We start from the raw sequence: 19,993 nt of genomic DNA on the forward strand, positions 1-19,993 counted from the left end.
CATCATAAGTTTTAAAAAGTTTCAATTTCTCCAATTCATCTAGCTTGGCCTGTACACAGTCTGGATTACCATGTTGAGAAGTTGGCATGAACACAGCAAAACTCCTCATCAAACTTTTTCCATTTAATAGATTCCATATCAAGGCTTTGAGTTTGTCCATTGTCTAACTGAACATTAAACCAATGCCTGTATGCACCTGTTGATTTGCCAGCTTTGCTGAGAACTGTTGCGTCTTCCAATCCTCATTTTCCGACACTCTGAACTGAATTTTATCATTCTTTTTTATACGAATGTCATCTATATCACAATGTTCGCTGTCTCCATGAACATTTTCAGGAGTATCAACGTCACCTGGGGTATTTACTGATGGTTCACCTATCACTTCACTGAAAACATTTGGACAGCTAGACCCTTGTGAAGAGTGTTTTGTGGCATTAGAAGAGGAAACATCATTATGTGTAACACCAGTATCCAAACTGGGTTGTGGAAAATCTTTGATAATACGATTTGTTGAAACTCTAACATAGACTCCACCATGTCGAACAAATACTAGCCTACCATCTTGAAATATAACCTTGGCAGGACCCAACCACTTATTATGACCTTCCCGTTTATAAAACACAGAGTCACCTGGTTTGAAATGTTCTTCTACTGCTCGGATCTGGTGTCTCAGAGCTCGTCTAATTTTTTCATCACATTCACTTTGCATAAAAGCTTTTCTGGAGGAATGTAGAGCATTTAAATGTTTCAGAAGAACATCACTTGATGTAGATCCATGGATATAAGGGATTTTACCGCTCAAAATATTAGGAAGGTTAGGATTCTTTCCTTGAACAATTTGATAACTACTAAATCCATTCCACATTTGCAATGAATTTTTTGCCATATTAGCCCAAGCCAGGAGAGTAGTGCTATCAGCATTAGGATTGTCATCAGTTAAAATTTCAAGCATTCGGTCTGTAACATGATGATTTCTTTCACACACACCATTAGACCAAGGACTCTCTGCAGGTGTAGTACAAATTTCAATACCCAAAATACTGGCCACTTCGCGCATGAGATTATTACTGAATTCGCCCCCATTGTCAAATAAGACACCTTCCATAAGACCCCAAACAGCTACCCAATGTTTCAGCACAGCATCAACAATTTCTTTAGGTTGTTTACTTTGAGCAAAGACAGATACAGTTAATCTTGAAAACATATCCACCACTTGAAGAATATATCTGCCACCTTTCAAAATTTTTAAATCCATAGCTACTCATTCATTAAAGGTACGAGCCATAGGCATACTAACAACAGGTCTTGCAGGAGTTTTAGCAAAAAGTTTACATGTCTGACATTTTTTATACAGTTGGTCCAATTCTGCAGAATAAATTTTATCCCAAACTCCAGCATCTGTAAGTAAGCCCTCCAAGCGTAACTTTGAAGGATGGGCAAACTGACGATGAAGTTTATCCAAAGCCTTAAGTCTACTAAAAACTTCCTCTATAGGTGTGTCACTGGCAATCGGAATACAATAATGACCACTGGATGTGAAGTCCAATGCACATTTCTTCCCAAAGATTTCAGCTTCATCGTGCTCAAGATCCAATTTGACGTTGGCATTTTTCAAAGTTTTTAAACTCAATAGTAAAGGAATATTGGAATTTACCACATCAATTTCCAAAACAAACTGATGACCAGCAATAACACAGGGGACATGCACACACTTCATAGACTGCAAGCATTTCCAAATTTAAACCACTTCGTGCCTTTAAACTCTTTAATTTCTTTCTGTTTGTTTTCAGGGAATGTACTCAAAAAAGTTTCATACCAATGCATGCCACTAACAGTACTTGAACAGGCTGTATCTATTACTGCACTATGTTGCGATTCTTTCCCCAAATGACTCACGTCCTGTTTATCATAACCAGTGTACATTATTACATTTTCAAAGTTATTCATCGTCAATAAAACCTCATTGTCAGATATAAATGCTTCTTTAGAATCACCATGTGCATTTCGATTTTCATAGCTGTGGGAACAATCTTTTAATAAGTGTCTGTAAGATCCACAAGCGTGGCATGTCAATGTTTTGCCATTAAATGATTTGGGATTCATGTGCTTTTCAGATCTGTCATAACCCCTACCTCTCAAGTTACTACCTGAAGATCTTCCTCTATTTGGTCTGAAAGAATAATTGCTGTTACCACGATGATACTGACCACCATTACCACGATTAGAATTGAACTTATAGTATCCCGCTGCTGCAAGAACTTCTTCATTCTCTGCCAAGAAGGTTGGTTCTAACTTAAGATCACTACTATTTTCTAATGAGTCTTTTCCACCACTTGCAGAACCTTTAAATTTCTTTAATGAAACTTTGGCTTGTTCATATAAGGTATCTTTGCGTTCGTAGTTCATGCCTGTTAAAACTAACATGCGCTCATCTTTACTAATATTAGCACATTTCAGTAATTTAAAAGCCAAAATCTCTGGTAACAGAGTCATATTTTTCTTCACTATCTTAGAGTACTTTGAATCAAAATCTGAGATATATTCTGTTATGGATTGAGTTTCTTTCCGCTTGAAATCTTCAAGGCTATCAACTAACTCATCTTTCCCTAGATGTTTATCTAAAAATGTTATCAACACTGTTAAACCATCCTCAGCCTTTAATTGGTCCGTAGTAAGCTCATCAAAAAAACGTTCTCGAATTCGCAGTTTCTCTTGTTCAATAAGAAATAGTGCTACAGCTATACCCTGTTTGCCTTTTTCTAAATTGGTAATTTCATGCCGCGCCAATAATTCTTGTTTGTATCTTTCATAAGTCTTGTCATTTGAGAGGACTGGTGGATTGACTTTCATACTCATTTTTACAGCAAAATTTTATCAACTTTACCGCCAACTTTTTACGACTTCCGCTAAAAACATTTACTTCCGGTTTTTCACTAACCGATCAAACAGTTCATTAAAAATTCAAAAAAAAATTTTGTTGTCATTAAAACACAAATTTACGCTTCAGTGTCACTATAAATAGTTTACGCTACTATTTTGAAAAGCAACCACGCTCTGGTACCATGTTAAATTCATCCAAAATCACTTTTCAGTTCACACATTTATTCAGGCTCATATCAAGCGCCATAACATAAAACAACATAACAATGCGCATGCTCAATTAGGCAAAACCAAATATACAAAACATGGAATGACGGTAAGTATAAGAATAAATCAATGTTAATAGTTTATCAGTAAACACGGATTATAACATACCTGGGGTCAATAATCTGATGCTTGATGTAAAACACTGATTATAACATACCTGGGGTCTATAATCTGATGCTTGATGTAAACACGGATTATAATATACCTGGGGTCTATAATCTGATGCTTGATGTAGACACTGATTATAACATACCTGGGGTCTATAATCTGATGCTTGATGTAAAACACTGATTATAACATACCTGGGGTCTATAATCTGATGCTTGATGTAAACACTGATTATAACATACCTGGGGTCTATAATCTGATGCTTGATGTAAACACGGATTATAATATACCTGGGGTCTATAATCTGATGCTTGATGTAGACACTGATTATAACATACCTGGGGTCTATAATCTGATGCTTGATGTAAAACACTGATTATAACATACCTGGGGTCTATAATCTGATGCTTGATGTAAACACTGATTATAACATACCTGGGGTCTATAATCTGATGCTTGATGTAAACACAGATTATAACATACCTGGGGTCTATAATCTGATACTTGATGTAGACACTGATTATAACATACCTGGGCTCTATAATCTGATACTTGATGTAAAACACTGATTATAACATACCTGAGGTCTATAATCTGATGCTTGATGTAAAACACTGATTATAACATACCTGGGGTCTATAATCTGATGCTTGATGTAAAACACTGATTATAACATACCTGGGGTCAATAATCTGATGCTTGATGTAAAACACTGATTATAACATACCTGGGGTCTATAATCTGATGGTTGATGTAAACACTGATTATAACATACCTGGGGTCATAATCTGATGCTTGATGTAAAACACTGATTATAACATACCTGGGGTCTATAATCTGATACTTGATGTAAACACTGATTATAACATACCTGGGGTCTATAATCTGATGCTTGATGTAAAACACTGATTATAACATACCTGGGGTCTATAATCTGATGCTTGATGTAAAACACTGATTATAACATACCTGGGGTCTATAATCTGATGGTTGATGTAAACACTGATTATAACATACCTGAGGTCTATAATCTGATGCTTGATGTAAACACTGATTATAACATACCTGGGGTCTATAATCTGATGGTTGATGTAAAACACTGATTATAACATACCTGGGGTCTATAATCTGATGGTTGATGTAAACACTGATTATAACATACCTGAAGTCTATAATCTGATGCTTGATGTAAAACACTGATTATAACATACCTGGGGTCTATAATCTGATGGTTGATGTAAACACTGATTATAACATACCTGAGGTCTATAATCTGGTACTTGATGTAAACATTGATTGATCAATTCCTGCATATCAGGCCATGGTTTACATCCTCTCTTAGTTATGGGTGGTATTGGTAAATTCTAAAAAAATAAAAATGGCCTCAATAAGAGATTTGTCATTTACAAATGAAATACAATCAAATGGAATTTTATATGCTGCCTTTTCAGCTCCTGGGCTAAAGTAGATGTGCAATGACTAGCAGTATGCTAAGATGGGAATTTGCCAGACAATTAGCTTAAATTACACAGCCTGTAGCACACATGAACATTGGTCTGATTATGTTAAGTAAGAAGCAGAATATGTATATTTAATTAATACTAACCTCTGCAAAAGCTTTATCCATTTCTGAACTAAACTCATATTCATCAAAAGGATGTTGACCTCCAGTTACCATAACATAGACAGTTATACCAAATGAAAAAATATCAGCCTTAAAATACATTATCAACACTTTTACATAAGAAAATTTGCAGAATTAGACATTTTTCTTCAGGAAATGGTCTTGTATATAATCCTTTGTGATAGAAAGTGCCAAACATGTAATAGTATTCATTTCAAAGACTATCTTCATGATATAATTGAAAAGGGATAGACTTACAAGTAGTTGTTGTAAAATAACAAGTGAAGTATTTGTACCTGAAATGAATAGGTTTCTCCTTTTATAACTTCTGGTGCTCTGTATGCAGGAGAACCTTCTTGAGCTGTTAAACCATAGAGTGTAGTAAATCTTGATATACCATAATCTGATATTTTAGCATTTACCTTAATACAAAGATAACAATTCAGTTTTATGAAAACAAACAATCATATCTAGTATGTAGGCCTGTTTTCAATTAAAATTTAATTACCTTAGCTCCTGGCGACAGGCTATATATCAAAACATTATCTGGTTTCATATCTCTATAAACTACCATTAATTTATGTAAATATGCCATACCCTCACAGACCTATATAACACAAATTCATTACCATTACTTCTAGATTTATATTGAAACTCACTTGCTTGTTAAACAAATATCAAGATAACAAGCATGAACAGCAAAAGAAGCAAAACATTACAATTGATGGTCAATAGGAACACAGATTTCACCAGTCTATATAAAACAAAAGTTTTCAGAATGAAACATTAATACTATGAGAACTGTTCCTACCTGGGTAGCAATTTTAAGATGTAATAAACGACTAAGTGATGTATTATTACGTAATATAGAGCCTAATGAGCCAAGTGGTGCTAACTCTAACACAATAAGTCTATCAGGACGTAAACCAACAGCTGTTAATGTTAATACATTAGGATGATTTAATCTCTGTAATATATTCACCTGAAATACATGGATAAAAAAATGTCATGACTTGCCAGAAAACGGGTATTATTCAAGAGAATTCCATTAAATTTTATCACAAATTTTCTTGCATCTGATGCAGGTATTAAAGACTAACATAACTATCTTATCTAATCTTATATTTCATGAAATTCTGTGCTAGTTTCAATACAAAATTTATTAACATTTTTGACATCAATCTGTTTTAGTTCCCACTATTAAAATAACACAATTTGGTTTATTATCTATTTTAGCAATAAAAAAAGCTAAGACAGTACCTCCTGACGTAATAGTTTATGTGGATGTATATCTCCAACAGTATTAAATATTTTCACAGCTACAGGCTGAAAAATTCAATCAATAATATACTCTATCATGTTGTGAATAGATTAATTACAAGCTCAATTACAACACTTTGATTGTACAGATCATTTCAGACTATGAAATATAAATAGATCATTTGTTAAACCTATTGGTGAATTATTAGAAGACAATTCCTGAAAAATAATGTTTGAAGTGAAATTCATCAAATACAGTACATCATCACATTTGAACAAACATTAAAAACATAGGCTTGCGGCAAGTCTTGCAAGTGAATACGCCCACCAGTAGCTTGATAAAGAGCTAAATGTGAACTGTAAAACAAACTCTATATCGTAGCCTGTAGAGTGAGCACGAGCCAAAAAAGTTAAAAAACACGATATCAGAGTTTTATGCGATATCTCTAAACAAAATCATCGGATCCTCACCAAATTCAATAGTGCACAACTTCATAATGATATTGACACACATACAAAAGATCAAAAGAATCTATAGAGAATTATAGCCTGTAGAGTGAGCACGAGGTAAATGTGAACGGACCGACGGACCGACAGGAGCAACCACAATATACGCCCATAAAAAATCGTTTTATCAAATATGTTAAAGTGAACATATAGTACCTTGTTTTTATATACAGCTTTAAACACTGAACCAAAACTACCATCACCCAATTCATTCTCTGTACTGTGAAAAACATTAGACTCACTGATTATACTGATTAAATTTTCAGAAAGAAACACCAGGAAACAAAACAAAAATGAGTAGTATCGTAATTCGGAATACACAGAGTGTCGGTGTACTCAGAGTTTTTTAAACTAGCCTAAGAAGGAAATCAATCAGGACCAGAAAATGATGTCGGATTACGCAGAATGTCGGAATACGCAGATGTCGGATATCACAGAGTACACTGTATATACAGAGACTTACCTTTTTCTGAAGTTAAACTGATCATAATCAAGCTGAAAATGACTTTCTAGATCTGTTAACATTACATCAGGGGCCTGTAAATGAAATAATACATTTCACATTTTACAAACAAGCAACTTTCAGTATGCACAGACATTTCATGAGGACAGCTATATCAGTCTTCCCTTTTTCAATGCATTACTGACGGTAGGAGACCAGGTATTATCTTCATCTATGCCAAGAAATGCAAGAGTTTAAATCTTTGAGCCTTTCTTAACTTGTAATCAACAGTCCTTGCGCTTTTCTAGTGCATATTGAATAATGTTCATATCAATATATTATATTCACCAGATGTTTCAGTGGTATATTACCCTCATGTTGAGGACACATTATTTCATCACTAGTTTCTGATTGAATAATTATTCTAGACAGCAAAAATCTCATTGGTGTTCCTAGAATTAAACATTATTACAAATTTCCTATCCGGCCAATTATATACACAACTGTGGAATATACAAATGTCCTATCAGCTCAAAAGTGGATCAGACAATGACAACTCACTGCTATGAAACTAGATAATCCATCTAGATTTTACTATGAATTGCCTTTATAGATAATCCAAGTCCTAGAGTTTTTGAGTGGTGTGAGCATGCCAGTCGTGCTTGTAACATCTCAACAGTAGACATATTTATGGAGCCTTAGTTAAAACATAGGCTTACGACAAGTCTCGCAAGTGAATACGCCCACCAGCAGCTTGATAAAGAGCTAAATATCAGATTTTTATGCGATATCTCTGAAGAAAATCATTAAACAACCAAATTCATTAGTGCACATCTTCATAATGATATTGACACACATACAAAAGATCAAAGGAATCTATAGAGAATTGTAGTCTTTAGGGTGGGCACAAGCAAATTAAGTGAAAAAAACGAACGCGATATCAGAGTTTTCATCTTCATAATGATATTGACACACATACAAAAGATCAAAAGAATGTATGGGGATTCGTAGCCTGTGGAGAGAGCACAAGGCAAAAAAGTAAAGAAAAACGAAAGCGAAATCAGAGTTTTAAGCGATATCTCTAAAGAAAATCATTGGATCATCACCAAATTCAATAGTGCACATCTTCATAATGATATTGACACACATACAAACAATCAGAAGAATCTATAGAGAATTATAGCCTGTAGAGTGAGCGGACGGACCGACAGACTGACAGACCGACGGACGGACAGACAGACAGACCGACAGGGGCAACCACAATATACGCCCATACTTACGTGTGGGCGTATAAAAATCTATTGATGTGAACAAAATAGGTTTATTTCAAAAACAGAAACAAATACAGCAAACAGATCACTTACCTTGACAAACATGACACAAGGCAAATTTCTGTAGTAACTCTCTACCTAATAATGGATCAACCCCAGTTAGACCTGGATACCATTCATCTACTAGTGCATCAACATGATCAACAAGATATCCTAATAATCTAAAATAGTCAAAATACTGCCTTACTGGTAGTGACTTGAGAAAGACATACGGAAGTTGCACTGTATTTGTAAACATGAGGGTTAATATGATAAATTCTGGTTATGAAATTTGTCTCGCAACTTTTTGTTTTGAATAGCTAATAGAGAATAACAATAATAATTGTTAAAGCAGTTTAAACAATGAGTTCTACTATTACCTATAACCATAAGTTGATGAGGGAACTGTAATATGCAATTCTTCATCTTCATTCTTTATACAATCAACCAAAAAATAGGCATACTGAAAGTAATAACATATTATTTACAGCTTTGGCTAGGCCAGTTACATGCTTGTTGATTAGCCTAAGGGTTGGCATTTGATCTCTACATGGGTTTAAATGGTCCTTTCAAATTTGGTCATTCTGATCGGACAATACCATGGTCCCAAGCACTTATAATTAGCTATGCATATTAAAATCCCTCCATGGAATTGACAATAGGCTCAAGCCATTGCCTTTGTAAAATGAAAAACTTACTTTATGCCAAGCTACAAATATACCCTCTCTCCAATATTGTAATATAGGTTCACCATGTAATTGTAACAATATCTAAATAGTTAACAATAAAAATTAAAGTACTAAACTAATGGACATTTTTATAAAATTAAATCAGTAAAAACTTGTGTTTAAAATAGATCAGTAAAAACTTGTGCTTAGGTGTGGGACACACACTCATGTGGTATTTAGGTAAATTCAATCTACATTGAGAATCAACATATAGATAGAAAATAATAGAAAAAACTAAGTATCTGAATGGTAAGAAATACACTGTTTCTTACCTCAGCTACTGCACTATGGGAAAATACAACTAGTCTGGTTATTAATCTAGACCAAAAACCAATAGGTGCTGAGGGCATGACATAAACACGCTGAATCTTTTCTGAAACAACCATTTACATACCAGTATTCAATAGAGATTGCCCTTTATAAGGATTATTCTTGTATTAAAATACAATAGTTATAGGTATCAATTAATATACTGCATTCTGATATCATAAAAAAAAACTATTAAAATTCAATACACAACACAGAAGCTTGATAAAAAAACTGGCCTTTATGTTTAGTACTGCAAGTACTACATTTCTAGTCTACGAGATAGACTTGTACTTGTACAGTCCTGTATTCAATAAGAAATAAACTAGAAACATACCAATTTTAGGTAAAGAATGTACATTTAATTTAAGTGTAGGTTTGGATGCTGGTAATCTACATGGTATCATAAGTTCATCATTATTTCTTGGTAAGGCTATTTCAAATCTAATAGTCAAAACAAATAATATAGTTTCAGATATTGAGGTATGTATCAGTGAAATAGTAAGGATAATACTTTTCTAATAATTTCAGATATTGAGGTATGTATCAGTGAAATAATAAAGATAATACTTTTCTAATAATTTCAGATATTGAGGTATGTATCAGTGAAATAGTAAGGATAATACTTTTCTAATAATTTCAGATATTGAGGTATGTATCAGTGAAATAATAAAGATAATACTTTTCTAATAATTTCAGATATTGAGGTATGTATCAGTGAAATAGTAAGGATAATACTTTTCTAATAGTTTCAGATATTGAGGTTTGCATCAGTGAAATAATAAAGATAATACTTTTCTAATAATTTCAGATATTGAGGTATGTATCAGTGAAATAGTAAGGATAAATAGTAAGGATAATACTTTTCTAATAATTTCAGATATTGAGGTATGTATCAGTGAAATAGTAAGGATAATACTTTTCTAATCATTTGAGATAGTTTGGTATGTATCAGTGAAATAATAAAGATAATACTTTTCTAATAGTTTCAGATATTGAGGTTTGCATCAGTGAAATAGTAAGGATACATACCTTTCTAATAGTTTCAGATATTGAGGTATGTATCAGTGAAATAGTAAGGATACATACCTTTCTAATAGTTTCAGATATTGAGGTATGTATCAGTGAAATAGTAAGGATAATACTTTTCTAATAATTTCAGATATTGAGGTTTGCATCAGTGAAATAGTAAGGATAATACTTTTCTAATAATTTCAGATATTGAGGTATGTATCAGTGAAATAGTAAGGATAATACTTTTCTAATCATTTGAGATAGTTTGGTATGTATCAGTGAAATAATAAAGATAATACTTTTCTAATAGTTTCAGATATTGAGGTTTGCATCAGTGAAATAATAATGATAATACTTTTCTAATCATTTGAGATAGTTTGGTATGTATCAGTGAAATAATAAAGATAATACTTTTCTAATAGTTTCAGATATTGAGGTTTGCATCAGTGAAATAATAAAGATAATACTTTTCTAATAGTTTCAGATATTGGGGTATGTATCAGTGAAATAGTAAGGATACATACCTTTCTAATAGTTTCAGATATTGAGGTATGTATCAGTGAAATAATAAAGATAATACTTTTCTAATAGTTTCAGATATTGAGGTATGTATCAGTGAAATAGTAAGGATACATACTTTTCTAATAGTTTCAGATATTGAGGTATGTATCAGTGAAATAGTAAGGATAATACTTTTCTAATAGTTTCAGATATTGAGGTATGTATCAGTGAAATAGTAAGGATACATACTTTTCTAATAGTTTCAGATATTGAGGTTTGTATCAGTGAAATAGTAAAGATAATACTTTTCTAATAGTTTCAGATATTGAGGTATGTATCAGTGAAATAATCAAAATACATACTTTTCTAATAGTTTCAGATATTGAGGTATGTATCAGTGAAATAATCAAAATACATACTTTTCTAATAGTTTCAGATATTGAGGTATGTATCAGTGAAATAATCAAAATACATACTTTTCTAATAGTTTCAGATATTGAGGTATATAAGATTAAAATAATAAAGATACTTACTTTTCTAATAGCTTTATATATTTAGGTATGTATAATTGAAATAATAATGATACATACTTTTCTGATAGTTTCAGATATTGAGGTATGTATCAGTGAAATAACAATGATACATACTTTTCTGATAGTTTCTGCTAATGGGGTATGTATCAATGAAATTATTAAAATACATACTTTTCTTATAGTTTCAGATATTTAGGTAAGTATAATTGAAATAATAAAGATACATTCTTTTCTAATAGTTTCAGATATTGGGGTATGTATAATTGAAATAATAATGATACATAGGCCTACTTTTCTAATAGTTTAAGATATTGTGGTATCATATGATGAGGAAAAGTAAACTTGGTTTCTCTATCGATAGCTTTACCAGTAAACAACCATTTAGCTGATTCTTTCTTCATTATCTACAGAATATACAATATGGTTATACAGAAGAGAAAAAAAATTAATTGCCTACATATACCTTTAGCCCAATGAGTGTCTTCAACTCATAGGTTATGAATCAGTTTGCAATCTATGTTATGTGAAGACTTTTTCCTTAGTATACTTACACCTTCGGGACTAATAAAGGGATTAATTTGAGGTACAGTAACGATTTGCGCCATCATCCTACATAACCAACCAGGATTTATAAAATAAAAATCACGTAGAAGTAGAGCTGATTCATTATAATGTAATAATACTCCAGTTTCATGGAGAAAATTTATGGCCTGAAATAGATAAGTAAATAATACCTATAAGTTAAGAAAATAACAAAATTACACTAAACTTTTATCTTCTACATGTTTCAGTTAGTATCTTCAGGGAGACATTACCTATAATATTGTGCATCAGAAATAACCTACTATACTTATACAGTGTACTCTGTGATATCAGACATCTGAGTATTCCGACATTCTGCGTAATCCGACATCATTTTCTGGTCCTGATTGATTTCCTTCTTAGTCTAGTTTAAAAAGTTTAAGTACTCGGACACTCTGTGTATTCCGAATAACGATACTAATCAGTGGTCCCGACACTGTATAATTCAACATCTACTCACTTATCGTCAATTATATCGTGTATATATATATATAAAGGTTGTGGTTGAAGAATGACCCCTAGCAGTTATGCCTATCTAATGATATCATCAGTATACATATTTTAGCACTTAGGTTCAAACAAAAATCATAATTAAAATTGAGCTCTACCATAATAAATACTGAATTAAGGCAGATCATGCCAGTTTGTGATTTCATATCTCATTTGGAGAATCGACATAGTCAGATGCTTTAGATTACATTAATTTTTGTAAGATTTAAAATATTTCATATTTCTGTGTTCATAGTTTTCTTTTATATGTTCATATCAAAGTATATTTTCTTTTCATGTTATCATATGATTTTTCTTGAATAACACAAAAATCACCAGATAAATATGACACAAACTTACTTGAGGTAATTCATCTTCATCTAAATCTAAACCAGCCTTCTGCACCAGTTTCAAAACTTGATTTCTACGTAATACTGGTAAATTATTTTCACAACTTTTACCTTCTTCAGATAAGAGTTCTGATAATTTCTATAAAATATCATATATAATACAGATAATATGTGAGAAATAATTATTCATTTTAGTATAAAAGTTAACAGTAACATGAATGAATATTGAATGATATAAAATTGATTGATTATACTTTTGAAAATACTCTTTCATATAGCCCCTTCCAATCTGCTGCTACAGAGACAATCTCTTCACAATAACCTCTGAAAAATGCAACATGAACATTCCTTAAATAAAGTACTTACCACATAGCTTGCTGGTATCTTCTGACCCATAACTAACTTTCCTTTTACTTTAAAACTAAAAAAAAGATAATAATGATAATAAATCTTTCTTATCCTTGTACGGGCAATCTCGAACGCAAATAAATACAAATAGGAAACACAAACATATACCAGTATACAACACAACATATAGATACAAATAGGAAACACACACACATACACACACATAGATACAAATAGGAAACACACACACAATATATAGGCACAAATAGAGAACACATACACATCATATAGATACAAATAGGAAACACACACACATACACAACATATAGATACAAACAGAAAACACACCCAATGATACACAACATATAGATACAAACAGAAAACACATGCAAAGATAATTGTAAAATGACATTAGGCTCTTGACAACTGCTTCATTTAACATCAACTCATGTTTTCTATTAGTGGTAATAAATCAATGCAATGTATCATCTTTCTTGGCCATACTGAAGCAGCTATATTATTTGTGAAAATGGCTATGGAAGAAAATGAGCTCTTTTTTTGGTGAAAATGAGGCTGGAATGTAAGATTCTATTTAATCCAATAGAAAACATACTTATCTATTATATCCTTCAACCTTTTCCTTAACTCTTCAATTTCAGTATTTTCCTTAGAACAATCTACCATAGCTCTCAATGAAATAAGAGGAAATCCAGGTTTATTAGATAAATATTGTAATCTTTCTTCAAATTCAGCTAACACTTCATCAGATACAGCTATAAAATTACAGTTAAAATGTGGTTAATCAATGTAGTTAAAGAACAGTAATATATTAGGTGGTGGTAAAAGTCAATAGGCCCCCACTGACACTGTTATTTTACAATTAAAAGTCACATGGCAATCTTAATGTTTTATTTTACTAGCTGACAAAACTCAGATTCATCAATCATTATGATTTGTCAGAGTTGAATCAGTGTTTTAATCCAACATTCTATTCTTTCAAGAAAAAGATATAGTGAAAGTTTTAATTGTAATCACAGTCAAACTAATTAACATTGTTTGTTATGATCAATGATGTTATTGTAAGGTAACAACAATACAGTTAAGTCTAGTTCATTTAAAGGAAGAACATACTATACAACAATACCTTCAATGGCCAGGGGGAAACATACTCTTGCAGATCACAGATGCAAATACGAACCAATTACACAGACTTACATACCATGTGACAATCATGTAGTCTTTATTAACTGGACACTAGTTAACCACTTGTTGGTCAACCTACACACAACATTATGAAATATATATAGTTATAATTTGAATGAAATGTATCTACTATACCTGGATTGAGTTTATCATAATGTGTTCCTACTGTTATAACAGGACATAAAGGTGCTCTGGCTAATATATTAGATAACCAGGGCTGGAGTTGGTCTATTTCACTTATACCACGTGTGACATCATATACTACCTAAAGACACAGTACACAAAGATCTATACCATAGACTTTTATTCAACAAGTAACAATGTATTGATATTAATGATATTATAATGATGTCCCAGAGAACAAGTTTGTATATGTATGAGGTTAATCTTCTTCCTACAATTATGTCTGTTAATATTCTACTAACCAGATAAACAGCTCTATTTGATAGAAAACATTGATGTGTACTGTAAAAATCTTCTTGACCAGCAAAATCCCAGGTACTTATAGTATACATGGCATTTTTGCCAAATCTTTGTCTTTCATATCTGAATAACATGAATTGAATACAAAAATGTAACATGCAAATTTTCACAACAATGTTTGATAAACGGCAAGCCATGAATTAACTCCTCTCTCTATTTTTCAATATACTTTTTTCTACTTTAAATGATGTTTTTGGAGCATAATAATGTATAATAATAAACCAAGAAAATTTGCATGTTCTAACACTCTTAAATGTCTCTCATTATGAATACATTCTTGACTGAAAGATCACTATAGATCATGAAATACAGTATGTAATAAACTCACTTCCAATCTTCAACAATAACTCCTACTGTAGGTCTATTTTCAGCCGTTTCTTTAAACTTCTTACGTAAAGCACGAAGCAGAGTTGTTTTACCACGCCCTCCGAAACCTACCACCATCAACTTCATACGATAATAATATTGAGCCTATTTAAACACGGGAAAGAGTATTAGGATATTGATGTAATGTTGTCTATATTTAATTGAAGGGAAGACATAAGATATATCTTATATCAAACAGAAACCAGACATGCACAAAGCTTGTTGATTTAAAAAGAATTGCTTAGTCTGAAGCTTCAAAACCAGCATTGTTTTTTGTGCATTGTGACAGCACAAATGTAATAATTCACTGTAGGAATGTATGTAATTGATTACCTTTTTAAGTCTATTATGAAGATATACTACAAGATCTCGAACTCTACCCTTTAATAAACTATCTGATAAATCTAAATTACATCCATCATGAGGCATCTACAATATAAATATACTATCAGATAATCTACATCCATCATGAGGCATCTACAATATAAATATACTATCTGATAATCTACATCCATCATGAGGCATCTACAATATAAATATACTATCAGATAATCTACATCCATCATGAGGCATCTACAATATAAATATACTATCTGAAAATCTACACCCATCATAAGGCATCTACAATATAAATATACTATCTGAAAATCTACATCCATCATGAGGCATCTACAATATAAATATACTATTTGATAATCTTCATCCATCATGAGGCATCTACAATATAAATATACTATCTGATAATCTACATCCATCACATGGCATCTACAATATAAATATACTATCAGATAATCTACAACCATCATGAGACGTCTTCAATATAGATATACTATCTGATAATCTACATCCATCACATGGCATCTACAATATAAATATACCACACAAGACATCTACAATATAAATATACTATCTGAAAATCTACATCCACCAGGAGGCATCTTCAATATAGATATACCATTTGATAATCTACATCCATCATGAGACGTCTTCAATATAAAAATACCATTTGATAATCTACAACCATCATTGGGCATCTACAATATAAATATACCATCTGATAATCTACATCCATCACAAGGCATCTACAAAATAAATATACTATCTGAAAATCTACATCCATCACAAGGCATCTACAATATAAATATACTATCTGATAATCTACAACCATCATGAGGCATCTACAATATAAATATACTATCAGATAATCTACATCCATCACATGGCATCTACAATATGAATATACTATCTGAAAATCTACATCCATCATGAGGCATCTACAATATAAATATACTATCTGATAATCTATATCCATCACATGGCATCTACAATATGAATATACTATCTGAAAATCTACATCCATCATGAGGCATCTACAATATAAATATACTATCTGATAATCTATATCCATCATGAGGCATCTACAATATAAATATACCATCTGAAAATCTACATCCATCATGAGGCATCTACAATATAAATATACTATCTGATAATCTACATCCATCGTGAGGCATCTACAATATAAATATACTATCTGATAATCTACATCCATCACATGGCATCTACAATATGAATATACTATCTGAAAATCTACATCCACCATGAGTCATCTACAATATAAATATACTATCTGATAATCTATATCCATCATGAGGCATCTACAATATAAATATACTATCTGAAAATCTACATCCATCACATGGCATCTACAATATGAATATACTATCTGATAATCTATATCCATCATGAGGCATCTACAATATAAATATACTATCTGATAATCTACATCCATCACATGGCATCTACAATATGAATATACTATCTGAAAATCTACATCCATCATGAGGCATCTACAATATAAATATACTATCTGATAATCTACATCCATCACATGGCATCTACAATATGAATATACTATCTGAAAATCTACATCCATCATGAGGCATCTACAATATAAATATACTATCTGATAATCTACATCCATCACATGGCATCTACAATATAAATATACTATCAGATAATCTATATCCATCATGAGGCATCTACAATATAAATATACTATCTGATAATCTACATCAATCACAAGGCATCTACAATATAAATATACTATCTGATAATCTACATCCATCATGAGGCATCTACAATATAAATATACTATCAGATAATCTACATCCATCATGAGGCATCTACAATATAAATATACTATCTGATAATCTACATCCACCTGGGGGCATCTACAATATAAATATACTATCCATGTGGGTATATTAAAACATTTCAAGACCTCAAGATTATAGCAAAGACAAAAATATTATTTTTACCAGCTTTGAAATTTCTAACAACAAAGAGAAAGACCTGAAGAAAATTTTATTCCACTTGCAGATTTAACTGTTCAATAATCAATGTACTGGATAATTGGGAAGTTAACAAGTAAACATGCAACTTGGTTTTGCTGATGGTCATTTATTTAAGGCGATTTAATTTGTACCACAAGTTGATAAGATTTGATTCAATAAAAACTTCTTCCAAACATGTTCCAGCCACCATTGCCACTCAGCAGTGTTCAAAAAACACAAAAATCTTCTTACATTTGAGATCAATATTCATTTAATTCAATTTTTAGATTTGATCTTAAAGTCATGTAGAAGAATGACATCAAAGTTTAAAGTATAATGAAAATATAAACCAATCACAAGTTCTAACTTCATTAAGTTTTGAACATTTTTATTTGTTGATTTAGTTGTACTGCATCAAGATCTTCAGTTAATATCTTACCTCCCATAATTTGGAACATTTACCAAGTTCATCTGGTAAGGTAGTCAATAATTTATTATGACTTATATCAAATGTTTGTAGTGATATCAATAACCCAATCTCTTTTGGTAACTGAAATAAATATGAAAGGAGAAATGAAATAAGAAATTTTCATGTTCAACTATATTGATGTCAAATGATGAACCTATAGAAACTAGCAGTATATCTATCCATTTTATACTATCTTCAGATCAGTAATATATGAAGGTTAGGACAGACAGCGAAAGTGTGAAATTCAGTAAAATATGATAGTTTTCTCCTACCTCAGAGAGTTTATTGTGAGAAATATAAAATTTCTCCACTTTACTCCAACTTTTAGCACCATCTAAATTCATCTAAAACAAAGCAGATGCAGTTGTTCAAAAGTTTCATATAACTTTAAGATATTTACAACAATTTGACCACATCAGTATTTTTATATCTTTTATTCGGGAAGGTCCATGATAGGGAACTGAATTATCAAAAGATCAATGTATTGGTGAATCTGTAGACCTAAAGTCCATCATAAGTTCATAAATAATGTTACCTTGATTATATTATTTTTGGATACAAATATCTCTTTTAATAGTTGAGTTTTCCATAAAAATGGTGCTGGTAATCCCAGTAGCTTATTATCACTTAAATCAATAGTACGTAAACTAAAATAAATAAAAAACTCCTTTCAATCACTATACACCTACATACAGACATGTAAAATAAACTAATAAATTATGTCTTGTATATATTGAAAGTTTAAAGACCCTTTGACTCATAACTTACATAAACTAGATTACAAACATACTGACACTATCAATTAGTAGTAAATAAATTACGTTTGATAAAATCTAATACTCCTTTCAATTAAAACTCTAAATAATACATGTACCCTATTAATTAAAATATAAACCTTGGAAGTTCTAGAATGAATTTTGGGATAAAAAATGGTTCCTTTGTTGATAATCTATTTTTGTATAAAATCACTGTACTTAATCTTGAAAGACTATCTGATATTGCTTCATTTGGTAAATATTCTGTAAAATAAATCATAAAAAACATCAACAACATTCATAACCTGAGGATTCAATTATATTTCATGAGCATCAAGGTCGGGTAATCTGACAAGAATTGTATAATACAGCTTATACCATGATATCAAGAATTTTCTTTGATCTTTTGTAGTATAAATGAGTGGGAGGTGCTTAGGTCTGCTATAACTAGGTTTAAATTGTGGTTATTGCACAATCTACTCTGTATATAGAGAGGAAAGTTACTGAAGTTTTCTGCACAGATAATTACTAATATATTAGCCTCACCCTTAGAACAAGCCTCAACAATTGTATTCATAAACAATGTATTGTAAACAATGTAACCAAAATATAATATAAAAGATAGCTTGCCAGGCAATGTAATATACGCCCACTAGCAGCTTTGATTTTGAATAAAAATATTTAGCAGTACAGTAACAATCACCAGTATGAAATATTCAACCTTCAGTCATACTCTTTAGAGCGATACTGAATAATATTGAGTATGAGTTATTTCCCTTGTTCTTGAAAACGTGTTCAATTCTTTAGCTCGTGAATACTCTAGAAGGCAAATATTCAATCTTCTGCGCGGGACTGAACAATAAAACCAAGTTTTGTCAAAATCCAGCAAGAATCATGCCTTTTAGTGTTTAAGAGCTGAATTTGAAAGCGTTTTCAAGAACAAGGGCAATAACTCATACAAAATATTTTTCAATTCTTCTGATTTTCAATAGGGTTCATCCTTGGGTGAGTACGAATATTCACACCAAGTTTCATCAAAATCCGTCAAGAATTGTGCCTTCTAGAGTGTTTACGAGCTAAAAATTGAACCCGTTTTCAAGAACAAGGGCAATAACTCATACTAAATATTTTT

At 31.5% G+C, this 19,993-nt stretch overlaps 2 protein-coding genes across 2 annotated transcripts; both read right to left on the minus strand.

Moving 5' to 3' along the window:
* Positions 1-1,713: 1,713 nt before the first annotated feature.
* On the minus strand, positions 1,714-2,856 carry LOTGIDRAFT_165215 (hypothetical protein; the record flags this gene model as incomplete). Its single annotated transcript, XM_009062223.1, has 1 exon — positions 1,714-2,856. The coding sequence occupies one exon, from the start codon at positions 2,854-2,856 to the stop codon at positions 1,714-1,716; it is 1,143 nt and encodes a 380-aa protein (XP_009060471.1).
* Positions 2,857-9,707: 6,851 nt separating this feature from the next.
* Positions 9,708-18,752, minus strand: LOTGIDRAFT_125534 (hypothetical protein; the record flags this gene model as incomplete). Its single annotated transcript, XM_009062224.1, has 13 exons — positions 9,708-9,876; positions 11,772-11,831; positions 12,012-12,190; positions 12,912-13,040; positions 13,268-13,322; positions 13,863-14,022; positions 14,588-14,717; positions 14,878-14,998; positions 15,264-15,406; positions 15,635-15,730; positions 18,077-18,187; positions 18,379-18,450; positions 18,642-18,752. Coding segments are annotated over 13 exons (1,536 nt in total), but the record flags the coding sequence as incomplete, so codon positions are not given.
* Between the last annotated feature and the right edge of the window lie 1,241 nt (positions 18,753-19,993).

Source organism: Lottia gigantea (genome assembly GCF_000327385.1).
Source record: "Lottia gigantea unplaced genomic scaffold LOTGIsca_50, whole genome shotgun sequence".
Lineage (NCBI taxonomy): Eukaryota > Metazoa > Mollusca > Gastropoda > Lottiidae > Lottia > Lottia gigantea.